Source organism: Hordeum vulgare, chromosome 3H, assembly GCF_904849725.1.
Source record: "Hordeum vulgare subsp. vulgare chromosome 3H, MorexV3_pseudomolecules_assembly, whole genome shotgun sequence".
Lineage (NCBI taxonomy): Eukaryota > Viridiplantae > Streptophyta > Magnoliopsida > Poales > Poaceae > Hordeum > Hordeum vulgare.
This window is the reverse complement of record NC_058520.1, coordinates 507,677,458-507,690,848: the sequence shown is the minus strand read 5'-3', so window position 1 is coordinate 507,690,848 and position 13,391 is coordinate 507,677,458. Positions and strand designations below refer to the sequence as shown.

The window sequence follows — 13,391 nt, the reverse complement described above, 5'->3', positions numbered from 1 at the left end:
GGCCGCTCCGCGCCGAGCCGCCGCCCGTCCGTGCGGCGTCGTCCTTGGACGGTCGCGGTGGTTACGGGAGAAATCCCCATGAGGAATCGCTCCGGAGAGAAAAAGAAGAGAACCTTATCTCTTCGGGTGTTTTCACTTCAGCCCTTATGGTTTTTCATAATCACAAATAAGTTTCTGCATTTTTTATTGCTGAACCCATGGGTTAACAAATCTTTGCGACTAAGCCCTCTGGCTTAATGAATGTTACGAACGAGCCATCATACTAGACTTTACGGTTCAGCCCGAGGCTGAGGTTATTATTATTTATATTTATATAAAGCCTCAGCTTTAAGACAAATACACATGTTAGGCCGTGGGGGTCTTCGGAGGTTGCATAAAATACAATTATGCATCATTTTACAACAAGTAAAATTGTTATTTAAAGCCCTCAAATCTTCATATATTGCATGTATTTTCGTAGATTTTTTTTGAAATGAATATTTTGCTTCATTTCACACACGCCTTTGAAATTTATGGCATTTTCCAATACTAGCCTCAACATTTTCAACGATATGACATTTTAATACAACAACTATATATTTGCAATTGGAATTAAATTTCCCCGCAAATATTGACGAAATCAAAAATAATGATTATGTAGTGTCATACTCAATATGACAACATACATTTACTTGTGAATCACAAGGTATTTGATGACGTCTATTGCACCATTCGCAGATTATTCATCACTACTATGAGGTCTACATCTTGTCTGTGTTTACAAGATGATTACCTTTAAAGTGATCTTTCAAATATTAATATTATATGTGATTACCTCTAGATATCACAAGGTGATACTGGCATCTACTGCATAATTTTACAGACCATCCACTATTACTGTAAAGTCTACATCGTGTCACTGTGACACATAATTACCTTCAAAGTGATTGTCTTAAATATAGCATAACATAAGGTAATAGAATTATGAAAATCTACTGACAAAAGTCAGATTATGTTTTTATATTACTGCAAGATCTACACCATATTGGTGATTATCTTCAGAGTGTTATTCTATATCAATTGAGGTCTACACATATAAGGCATGAGCCAAACAAGAACTTGCTCCTTTGAAGCATTTATTGTTGTTCACTAAAATATTTTACTCTCATAGTAAATATTATTCTTTGCACATTTTCCTTGAATATGTTATAGAAAAATATGAAAATATTTGCATATACATGTGATTACCTTCTATTACATTCGTAAAATGCATGGCAATGGAGCCTACGTCACTATTTCTAATTATAGTGTCATCCATCCATCATGATGGATGTCATAATTTATAGCGAGTGTCTCAAACACTATTGCAAGATCCACATTACATTGTGGTTGTTATTTTCATAGTGACTAAGCAATGTTAAAATTGCAAAGTCTATGTTTTGGTCGTGACTCTAAAGTCACACTTTTTTCTCATGAATGAAGCCCAAAACATTAGCAACAATTTCATCGCATGCACTATATTGAAGGTTTACACCCCATGTCCACCAAGCATCACCTTGGCGGATTTTTCTCAACAAGATCATTTCATCTATATATTTTATTTTACTCTAAGAAGTAAATTAAACAATGCATGATCATTTCATGTAACACATGGCTATTCTATTGATGCACATATGCATTTTATATGTCACCAACTTCACTTGGTTATCAAACTAAGTACATAATGGATGAATATTTATTCACCTTGAATATTTCCCTTAAGAAAAACATGCTGCCATGAGCACAACGTGAATAATCATCCATTCGTTTCTCAAGACCTCAAGTCTATCGCAGCTCACATTTTTTTCACTCAATCAACTTTAAGTTGAGATCTCATGATCAAATATTTTTATCCGAAGATCCAATTGAAAAGCCCTCAATACACTTTACATCTTCTTATGACAGTCCTACCATTTTCAAGATGAAGAAACACGGAATTTCATAAAATCATCAGATTCACCCAATGCGTGCTATTCCATTATTTGAAATTCTTGCTAGCATTGAGAATACTATGCAAGTCACTGGTCACAAAATAGACCACGATGTAGTCAAAGTAAAGTGGAGGCTAAAATACAACCAAAGATGGAATTATTTCTTAATAGGAAATATATCATTTTCAAACGATAAACGACAACTCTCAAGTTTGTCAAATGTGTGGTTATTTTAACATCGTACCTATGATTACCAAACCCTCAAACATATGGTCAAACCACACCACAAATTTATTAAAATGCAAATAAGTTCATTGGGATATTTGAAAATTTGCAAACCTATAACGAGAAAATATTCTGGTAAATGATGTTCTCAAATCTTCATTAGAAGGAGAACCAAAATTATAGTGCAATAAAAGAATGATCAATTCTTTTGTGCCTATGATATGTTTACGTAATTCATTTTTCAGTAATATGGGAGACCTCATGTAATATCCCGATTATTCCCAAAATATTGTTTGCCTATAGTTGTACTAGTACATGTAGTATAAATGTCCAATATCCTATGTCTTGGACATTATATTTGAGAAATTTTGAATGTATGAATCGATTCATACTCAGTTTTGTTGCGTAAAAAATAATTTTCTAAATCTTACAAAATATTTGGCTTTAAGCCTTACAATCCTGGTTTGTGGTTGATTAGAAAATTATTGACAATTCTATTGGTCACAACTTAACAAGTCACAAAATTTCCCAAATCATCAGATTTTATGTGTACCACATGTGTCATAGGGGAAATTAATTTAAGAACTCTCACCTTACCATTCTAAATGAGCCAACTCATTCTTCCTTGAACACATTCAGAAGATATGTGGATTACTCAACCATTATGTGGTATTATATAGATACTTCATGATACTCATGAAAACATTTACAAAACCATGAATGATATAACTAAATTAATTGCTCAAATTCTCAAAGTAAGAGCAAGTTATCCTAAACAAGGGATAAATCCATTCGAATTGACAACTTCGTTGAACTCATTTCATAAGCAATGTCTGATTATACATAATACTTTATGTACATACCTGGAATGGTTTAGTTAAATATCTTATCAAAGATAGTGAAATTAATAATACGACCAAACTTATAGAATTGTAATTTACAAGCCTCATGCTAGACAAATACGGCATTACACACCGTAAGTATGATATAAATCATATCAACTGCATAGCATACTACTTTCTACTTGTAGTAATTACGTGGAAATCAACAAAGTATTTCCTATCTGCAATAATTCGGTTACAAACCAATATCACCACTCCATCATACATCAATGGGCTCTCACAAAAAAATATTAGGGATCTATGTGAGGAATAAAAATTTATCCGTCAATCAAAATTATTCATAGCCCGTATGCTGATTGCATCAGCAATAAGGACATTTCTGGCATTAGGGGGAGATTAGTACCACAAAGAATGCCAAGAAATATGTTAGAAATGTTATTCACATTCAGTCCTTATATCCACGTACTCAAAGAATGTGAAAAAGAAGTTTAGAATCACATATTTGCAACACATTGCAAATCTGCTACATACATTTACTGATGACAAAGGTGTTAGTCAATTATATTCCTGTAGTAGAGTGTCAGAAAGAGTGGAGGTACCTGATAAACCACTCTTTTCCCGAAATGAGAGCAAGAGGGGGAGAAATCTGACCACACGAGATATAATCTCGGATATGCTTCCGCGGAAATAGAGGAAATCAAATCCTCAACCAGTAAATGTAATTCAACATCAAGTTGAAAGACACCTCACTGGATGCTCATCATCCAAAGCCCGACATAAATGTGCACAAATGTTTTGGTGTCGGGACATCGAAACACCTTGACTCCATTATTGTAGGAAATCACAAGGAGTTAAAAGGAATAAATACATTTCCACAAATTTCATCGATTCCTCTAGAATCATATAACATAAGTCTACATTTGTCGACAAATATTTCTTTTAATTTTTTTTGCTAAAACCTTTTGGGCCCTGAACCAAAATCCATGGTAGAGTGCCTCTTGTACTCATATTGGTTCACATAAAAGGAAGCAAGTAATGAAGAATAGCACTCGCTCTACAGATGAGTGGTATTTACCACAGTAATACCTACTCCTCATAAGTATCTTCCATATGGAATACTAAAAACTTCTCATTCATAGACAAAGTCAATGAGGTGGTGAGAAAGCGAGGCTTGTAGCAAAAGGGTTCACGCAGAGACCCGACATAAAATTATGATGTAACATACCCTCTTGGTATGAGTGGAATGAAGTTTCGATAATAAATATCATTGGCAGTACAAATAATATTATCCATGCAGTTAATGGATGCACTAACTACATACTCATATGGGTCACTCGTTTCGTAAATTTATAACGAAGTCCCTCAAGGGCTTATAATTCCGAATTCAAAATAAATCGCAACATATTTGTGTAAAATTTTAGAAGTCAATCTATGGCTTGATATAGTCGGAAATCATATGGTAGTACTGACTAAATGATTTTTCTTTTTCCGAAGGATTACTCAATGATGATTGTTTATGTGTTAACAAAGGAATCCAAATTTGAATTCCTTATATCACCTCAGTGTATATCGATGATTTCATCATCAATGTCTCTACAAGACCTAAACATACATAAAATCATCTCAAGACGGAAAATTTGGATTCAACCAAATTCAACTTAAGTTTACAACTTGAGCATTATATCAAGAATACGTATCAGTCTACATATATCCAGAACATATACGAGAAGTTCAGTGTGGATATATCATAACAATAAAAGACATGTATGGTCATACTACCTTTGATAAGGTACAAATCCATTCATACCTAGGGGTGATAATGAAGTGATACTAGGACCTGAAGTTCTATATTTCACTAATGTCAAAGCACTCGTATACTTGCAAACTACGTCAGGCCTGACACTATATTTGCTATCTTTATTTAGAGTGCAACTCCCAACAAAAGGTATATGGTTGATATAAGTACTATCATCTTACATCTGAAGATTATAGTAAATCTTGGATATTTTCATCAAGAAATAGAAGATATGACCATGATATGATGTAATGATATTGGCTTATTATTTGATCCCAATGACGCCATATCAATGACTGAATTTGCTCGAATAGCCTTCACATGGAAGTCATATAAATAGATTTTAATGATTATTTCCAATTATCATTCTAACATAATTGCTTTATCTAAAGGCATTGCAAAATATGCATAACTTAGTGGAATGGTTAACTACACTCAAAATCATGTGGTTGAGATTCATCAGAATCACATAACTTGATTTATCAAGATTCTTCCACTTGTGTTACTCAATACCTATAGGTTATATGAAGAGAAATATCATAAATCACATTGCTCGGAAATTACTTATCCTCACGGATTATAGAAAATTGAGGAAATAATTTGCAAACAAAATATTATTATAATCCAACAGATTATACACAATCTCATGTTCATGTCAATGGTAATGGTACGAGACATCCTCCATATTTGCAAAGTTCAGGGGAAGTAATCGCCCAAACTATAACCTATTAACAATCATCAGATTGCATATATTGTACTCTTTTTCCCTTGATGAGTTTTCCCTAACGGTTTCTCATAAAAGGTTTTTAACGAGATAATATAAACACAAGTATCTATATATGCCATATCATTTTCTCCTTATATTTTTCCCACTGGGTTTTAAAGGAGTTTTCAATGACATGTACGATTGCACTTTTTCCCTTATGAGTTTTCTCTCAAGTTTCTCATAATGGTTTTTAGTGAGGCAATATCTTCTCAAAGATCATATGTCATACTTTCTATTTTCCCTGCTAGGGTTTTTAAAGGAAGTATTCAAGACATATTAATTGTTTTCTAAACTTATCAATGAGTTTTCTCCTTCTTCAAAGGTTTTCTCATATGAGTTATCAAAAGACAATGATCATCATATGTTGCATCATTTTCTCCTTATTTTTCCCACTGGGTTTGAAGGAGTTATAGCAACATATCTACTCTATTCTCCTCATATTTTTCCCACTGGGTTTTTGGGGGAGACTCTCAAGATTATCTGGAAGATTTCTCAAGATGGAAGATCTATATGCAAGATGCTTTCAACGATGAAACATTCAAGGAGCGGTGTTGTACAAGGGGGAGTGTTAGAAATTAATTAGTAGATTAATTAGCCAAGGGATGTGTCCAACCCCGAACAGTCATGTCTCCTCTCTCTCTCTATTGCCAACAGGCACCTGTTCTGGAGGGATGCCTCCGAACAGACACCTCTTCTTCGCACCTCTTCCAGATGTATATATACTTGAGAATCAATAGAAATCAGGACTAATCGTCCATTCACTTTCATTCAATCTCGTTTTACTCTAACAGTACTAATGCCCGAGCAAACTTTTTTTATCTGGTGATGGCGTACTTGTTGAATGTACTTGGTGGTTGTTTTATTGGGCGAAGTCTATTTCGAGAGTTGACCACTGGTTGCGCTAATGTTAATGCAATTTGTGGTGGATTTCTCACTAGCACTGCCGTCAGAAACCTCTTTGCGCACGATCATGTCATCTGAATGTGCGAGCTGCTCCTTTTAACCAGTCTTGTGATTCTGATACTCCGTTCCCGGTTGTATAAACTCTGCTTTCGATACAAGATAACACACCACACGTTCACAGCACCATCCACGAGTAACAAATGAAACAGAAAAAAGAAGCAAAAACACTCTCCTGCAAACTGAACTTGCGCCTGGATCGGAGGCGGAGCAGGACCTGCCCGGAAAACAGTCTTGGCGCCACCGGTAGGTGCGGCAAAATCAAAAGAGATACCTGGAGACATAGTACTTGGTACCAGACCCAGCCCTGGGATTATCCGAACCAGTACTCTTGGGGTTTGGGCCGACGATCTTGGGAATGGAGCTGGCCTTAGGTCTGGCGGCAATGGCGGTGTTCCTGTCTCCCAGCCAGTGCTGCATGTGCACCCCGATGGCGTCCAGGTACATGGCGCTCCGGCCGTGGAAGCCGACCACCTTCCCCTGCGTCGTGGCGGAGGTGAAGTAGGTCCCGACCTCGTCGCCGAACGGCCCGTACTTGCCCCGGCTGCTGACGACGGTGATCGACCTCAGAACCCTGGGCCCTTCCCCCACGCAGGTGTTGTAGTAGCCGTATACGCAGGTCAGCACCTCGTGCGGGTAGTCCAGCTTGATCTGCGCATGCATTCGGTCAAATGACGATCAGCAAAGCGTACTCTGCAAAAGAGATGGCTGTTGATTGTCTGCTGTGCTCACCCTGTGCGTGATCTGGCCGCCGTTGCCGTGCCTGGTAGACCACACGGACTGCCCGCTCCTGTCGTACTCGATCTGTATGGAGGCGATGAAATCGTCTCTGGTTACGTAGATCTGCTTGATGCCCGTGTAGACGCCATCGTCCCACGGCTTGCCTCCCTCCCCTCCCCACGGCCCGGGCCCTATCGGTATCGGTTCTTTCACCACGCCGTACGTAACCTGCAAGATGAACCCTCCACAATCTCAGACACATTCTTGTCTCAGTGCTATACCAAACATTGTTCACTCGAAAGATCGGTGTTACTTTACCTCGTCCCCGATCTCCCTCATGGGCAACGCAAGCATGTCGCCCAACGGGGTCGTGCCGGCGGATTTCTCCGACAGCACCTTGCCTTCCAGGACATGGACCCCGATGCTGTCGACGTACCACGCTCCCCTGCCGTGGAACCCCACGATCCTCCCTTCCGTCAGGCAGCTGGAGAAGAAGGTGCCGGTCTCGTCCCCGAACGGCCCATGGCTCTTCTTCGTCGTGTGGAAGGTGATGGACTTGATCGCCGTCGGGCCCATGATCATCGTCGGCCCGAAGTACCCGGTGACGTGGGTCAGGATCTCCGTCGGGAAGTCGAATATGATCTGCCCAAACAAAACTCCCCTTCAACAAAAGTCTGAAACTCATCGATGCTCTGAAACTGAAGCTCTGAACTCTGAAGAAGAAATTGCGTTACCTTTTCGGGTCTAGCCGCCCCGCTGGAGCCGCGCTTGTCGCCCCAGATCGCCTGCCCGTTGCGGTCGTAGAGGACCTTCATGGAGGATATTCCCAGCCCCCGCGTGATGTTGATCTGCCGGACGCCGGTGAATATGCCGTCGTCGAATATGGTGCCGCCGGTGCCGCCCCATGGACCGAACCTCACGGGAGTGCTTATGGTCATAGTCCCGTTGTCTGAGATGAAGCTAGGAAATGACACCATCTGTGGAGCAAGATGTTACAAGTAATGGATGTTAACTTGATTGCAGCTATCACTTATACAGACTGTAACTGATTACAAGCTTTCAGTCTGCCTGGATTACCTTGTTGGAGAGGGTTGCAATGCGTGATCCATTAGGATTCTGCTCCTTTGCAAGAACCATTTCATTGCCGTCCGCGTACCTATGGCCGTTTCTGTCGACGGACCTCGTTATGCTTCGGAGCGCTGACGGAGCGCTGGAAGCATTTGGGTCCTTCCCGCTTAAGCTTGCAAGGCTCTATGGAACATGAAAAGTAAGAAAAAAAGTGTCGCAAACACACAAAACAGTTATTCTATTCTACCTAGAAATTTGTGACATTCAGAATGTTTTTATGCAGATACTAGTTCATACTTATGAAGTGATTTTGATCTCAGTGATTTAACAAGTTAACATGACAATTTTGGATCTCGCAAAAAAAAAACATGACAATTTTGGACATGAACAATTCTGAAACAACATCCCTGAAGAACACAAGCATGCTACTGACTACTTCCTCCGTCCCAAGATAAATGACGCAATTTTATACTAACTTTATAAACTTAGTAACCTCCAGCAGTTCTAGGAGAAAAATACTCCCTTCTTCCCAAAATAAGTGTCTTAAGCTTAGTACAATTTTGTACTAGAGTTAGTACAAAGTTGAGACAGTTATTTTGGGACAGAGGGAGTACAGGCTAGCTAGCTAGTGATCACGATCAGACAGTAAGAGATGCGGTACCATGTTCCGTAGTCCAAACAAAGCCCAGAAGCGCCTTGGAGGTCGAGAGTTTTACAGACGGCGACGCCGGAACAGGGGAGCGACTGCTGCAGTGCTGCTAGCGATCAGCTCGGTAATCTGACAGGAAGCAGGCGCGTGTCTACCTATTTATATAACACAGAAGAGAAGACCAATATAGGGGCTGTCAAACGGAGCACACCAGGATGCTCAGCGACAACGCCGTTCACGAGCGAGGGCACCCGGACGGGAGCTGGAGGGAAAGCAACACGGCGCTCTGCTGACGGCTCAAGATCGAGCTAGAAGAGGGCGGGCAGGACAGAACTGGATTCGCTGACCATTGCGATCGCCGATTACCATATTATTCCGATCACGGGGAGACGAAAGGGGAACGATTTCTTGGCTTGCCACCAGCTGTGATTCCTCGCGTTCACGGTGGGAAACTAAAGAGGCCGCCATTCCTGATGCGCCCCTCTTTATTTCCATTCTTCAGAGAATGTTTCGCTTTTGTTTCCCCGCTTTCTTTCACCTGTTGTTGTGTGCCTCACGATGAGAGAAAAAAAAACTTATCTTTACCTGTGGTCCTTCTACAACGTCACTGGCTCAGACAGCTTGATTACTACAGTACAAGCTACTTCCTCCGTCTCGTAATATAAAACATTTTTTTAAATCTATACCTACTAATAAACGAAATAGGTATTCATAGTCCGTCTTGCTATTTTATAGAAAAACCCCTGATGTTTTCAACATTAAACCCGCGATACATATTAAATGTTTTTTAAAATACTCATATTTTCTAAACCGTAAATATGTAGAATTTGAATATGATGTTATTTTACATGTTAAACATTTAATAAAAATATTATCTAGGGTGCAATTTTAATAAATAATTCATTATTCGTATTTCTTTCATACCGGTAGTAACCCGGATTGAGGATGAACACGTTAACAAAATCAGGATTGAAGATGAAATTGATGGTCAGTTGCCCGTTTCTTTATATGTATTAAATCTACATGCAAACCGTGTCAAAATAGAAGACTTGTGAAATCTTGAACTGAACTTTTGTAGGGTAAGATCATATCTGTTTGTGCCGTAACTACGAAGTCTAAGATTATAGACCATTTTTTTATAAATTAAGAGTGCATGGTTTTTTTCTTCTTCCGTTATAACGCACGGGCCCTTTTGCTAGTGAAATAAAAGGAATAATGGATAACGCTCTGTGCTGGCGTCGGTCCAATATTTCGGTCGGTCAACCTGAATCCGTCCGATTTGCACGCGCGTAGCTGTCAGATCTCCGTCCTCCTCTTCCGCATCTCATCTTCAACCTCCCACATAAAAGAAAGAGAGAAAAAGGAGGACGCCGCCCCCGCACACGCTGCACCCCACGCCTCGCCTCCTCATCTTCTCTCACCGTCGGTCATCCCTAGTCGCCGCCCCTCACCGTCGTTCGCGGCCCTCGTCGTCGGTCCCAGCTCTGTCATGATGCATGTTACAAAATACCTCTTCAGTTGTGGCAAATCCGAGGGAAGTTGCAGCAAAAAAAACATCACCGTAGTAGACCACACCTCCGCTGTGACAGATGTAGCCAAATCCGTTGCCGATAGTAACAAAATTAGACAACGGTTGCAGCTTTCAGGGTGAAGGTTCGGCTCGTCGGAGTGGAGTTAATTGGATGAGCGGAGTGTCTGGTTGAAGCTTTCTCTATTGGCGGTTGAAACATTTTTCATATACCTTTTAAGCTTTTTTTTGTCAACGGTTACAACAAACGCGAGCATGATACCCCAGTTAGCCATGATGACCGACAAAGTTCTCCGTTGTGCGAGATGCAACTGCGTCAGCGCCAAGTTGGATACAGCTCGGCACTAAGCCGTGTGTCCCTTGCAACACCGCGCCCTCTAGCCGCCTCGTATGTGGCCAGCCGGCCTTGCGACAACTCCCTCGTGAGCCATGGCGGAGCCGGACTAGTTCAACGCAAGTTCTACTTTGCGTGTTGTGAGGAAAAACAAACAGATGAGATGAACGATGAAAACATAAAACCACGTTTAAAAAAATAATTTACGAAGACCTACTTATGTCCAGCGTGAAGTATGCAACGCGTACGATCGTCCGGTGCTATTTTCGACCGACGCCCGGACGATAAACGTTTAGCGGGAATAATTTTACTAGGGAACTACTGCAGGTTCTCCAGTGGGCTGTCTCTTGGTGTATCGATGGAGTTGCGCATGTAAACACGTGTTTTGTTCTGAGCACTCATATTCCACACATGCGGGTGCACCTCGGTATGATCTCACCAAGATTCATGGATTTATCAACGGTTTCCATTGCGCGTGTACTTCCGTATGATCTCACCGCGATTCGTGGATCTATCAACGGTTTCCATCCGTTGTAGAGTTGAGCGTTGGTTCCATTAAACAATAGCATGCAGTTCCTTCTGCTTTGGAAGCAAACGAATGAAACAATCTGTCAATAGAGCACATTAACAAGACTTTAACAAGAGTTGAGCGTTTGTTTGTTGCTCCCTCCCAGAAACCGCCACCCTCCTTTAAAACACTTCAGAAATCTGAATAGAACCTCAGTCTCGACCCTCATCCTCTCTGGAAGGGGCGCCACGTCACGTCAGCCATGGCGCCCAAGGGATTACTCCTGCCCGTCACCCTCCTCCTCCTTCTCCTCGGAGCTGCCACCGCGAACCTCCGGCACGAGAACATCATCGACCGTTGCTGGCGCGGCGAGGGCAACTGGGCCACCGACCGGCAGCGGCTCGCCATGTGCTCCGTCGGCTTCGCGGGGAAGATGCGGCAGAACCGCGGCCACGGGGTGACCGCGTACACGGTGACCGACCCGAGCGACGACCCCGTGCGGCCGAGGCCCGGCACGCTGCGGTACGGCGCGACGGTGCTGCCGGGGAAGGTCTGGATCACCTTCCAGCCGGGCAGCATGCACATCCGGCTGGCGCAGCCGCTCTTCGTCAAGAGCTTCACGGCGATCGACGGCCGGGGCGCCGACGTGCACGTCGCCGGAGGCGCCGGCATCGTGCTCTACCAGGTGAGCAACGTGGTCATCCACGGCCTCCACGTGCACGACGTGCGCGCGCAGCCCCCGGGGCGGGTCGTCCGGCCGGGCGGCGCCGTGAAGAACCTGGACGCCGGCGACGGCGACGCCATCCGGCTGCTGTCGAGCTCCAAGGTGTGGATCGACCACAACACGCTGTCGCGGTGCGAGGACGGCCTCCTGGACGTGACGCTCGGGTCCACCGACGTGACCGTCTCCAACAACTGGTTCCACAACCACGACAAGGTGATGCTGCTGGGCCACGACGACCAGCACGTCGCCGACCGCCGGATGCGGGTCACCGTGGCGTTCAACCGCTTCGGCCCCAACGTGAACCAGCGCATGCCCAGGATCAGGCACGGCTACGCCCACGTCGTCAACAACTTCTACGACGGGTGGAAGGACTACGCCATTGGTGGCAGCATGGGACCCAGTGTCAAGAGCCAGGGTAACCTGTTCGTCGCCTCCACGCCGGACAGCGCCAAGGTTGGCACCTGATATACTTCATATTTTTTTGAAAAGACGATTTGAGAAGTGTGGCGTTTGCATTGCCAGAGCTCGCCTTCTGATCTTGATATGTTCTTAGCAGGTGACGAGAAGGATGCCGGTGGGAGATGCCGCGGGGAAGGACTGGCACTGGCACTCCACTGGGGACTCGTTTGAGAACGGCGCCGTCTTCGCGCAGACGGGCAGCAGGGTGCCGCCGAATTACAACAGGCATCAGGAGTTCCAGGCGGCGAGCTCCGGCGAGGTGAGATCGCTGACCAAGGACGCCGGTGCTCTGAGATGCTCCGCCGGGGCCGCGTGCTGAACGGGGAGAATAGAGACGTCCAATGCAGTGTGTTACACTTTGAATATATAAGGGCGTGTTTGGTAGCCTGCATGGAGGATGCATGAGGTCAAAAGTTCCCAATCGATGCAGCTTCTAGCTATAAAAAATGGTTCTGATCAAAAGTGCGGGGCATCCACCGCCTCCTTCGCTCGACCGTGTGGCTTATTGAACCGCGCACGTTTTTCATCTTATCTTGCAATAACTGAGTGTTGCAAAACGATGACGACGAACGACAAGTGTGCAAGCGATCGGAAATGTTGTTCCTTTTTTATAACATGAATCTTGTTTCAGAAATTAGATATGGCAAAGATGCTATTGTAATTTCTGTAACAAAGCCTTGTACAAAAAAATAGAAAATAAAAGATTATGCAATATGGATCTTATTGCAGAAAATTTAAAAGATTTTTTTATAACAAAAATCTTGTTACAGAAATACATGTAACAAGTATTGTTATAGAAAAAATGATACGGATAACTTCATCAATACGTAAACCCGAAACCAATGCATAGCATGTCCTTTTTAC

General features: G+C 42.7%; 2 protein-coding genes across 3 annotated transcripts; one reads left to right on the top strand and one right to left on the bottom strand.

Annotated features, from left to right (window-relative positions):
- Positions 1 to 6,586: 6,586 nt before the first annotated feature.
- On the bottom strand, positions 6,587 to 9,031 carry LOC123440321 (jacalin-related lectin 3-like; the record flags this gene model as incomplete). The annotated part of the gene is made up of 6 exons (XM_045116896.1): positions 6,587 to 7,188; positions 7,270 to 7,485; positions 7,576 to 7,899; positions 7,992 to 8,234; positions 8,335 to 8,508; positions 8,987 to 9,031. Coding segments are annotated over 6 exons (1,392 nt in total), but the record flags the coding sequence as incomplete, so codon positions are not given.
- Positions 9,032 to 11,540: 2,509 nt separating this feature from the next.
- Positions 11,541 to 13,131, top strand: LOC123440320 (probable pectate lyase 4). 2 transcript variants are annotated; one of them, XM_045116895.1, is made up of 2 exons: positions 11,541 to 12,521; positions 12,625 to 13,131. In XM_045116895.1, the coding sequence occupies exons 1-2, from the start codon at positions 11,607 to 11,609 to the stop codon at positions 12,844 to 12,846; spliced, it is 1,137 nt and encodes a 378-aa protein (XP_044972830.1). In that variant the 5' UTR covers positions 11,541 to 11,606; the 3' UTR covers positions 12,847 to 13,131. The 2 variants fall into 2 exon arrangements, with proteins under 2 accessions (XP_044972830.1, XP_044972829.1); XM_045116894.1 differs by having other exon boundaries at positions 12,622 to 13,131.
- Positions 13,132 to 13,391: the final 260 nt, after the last annotated feature.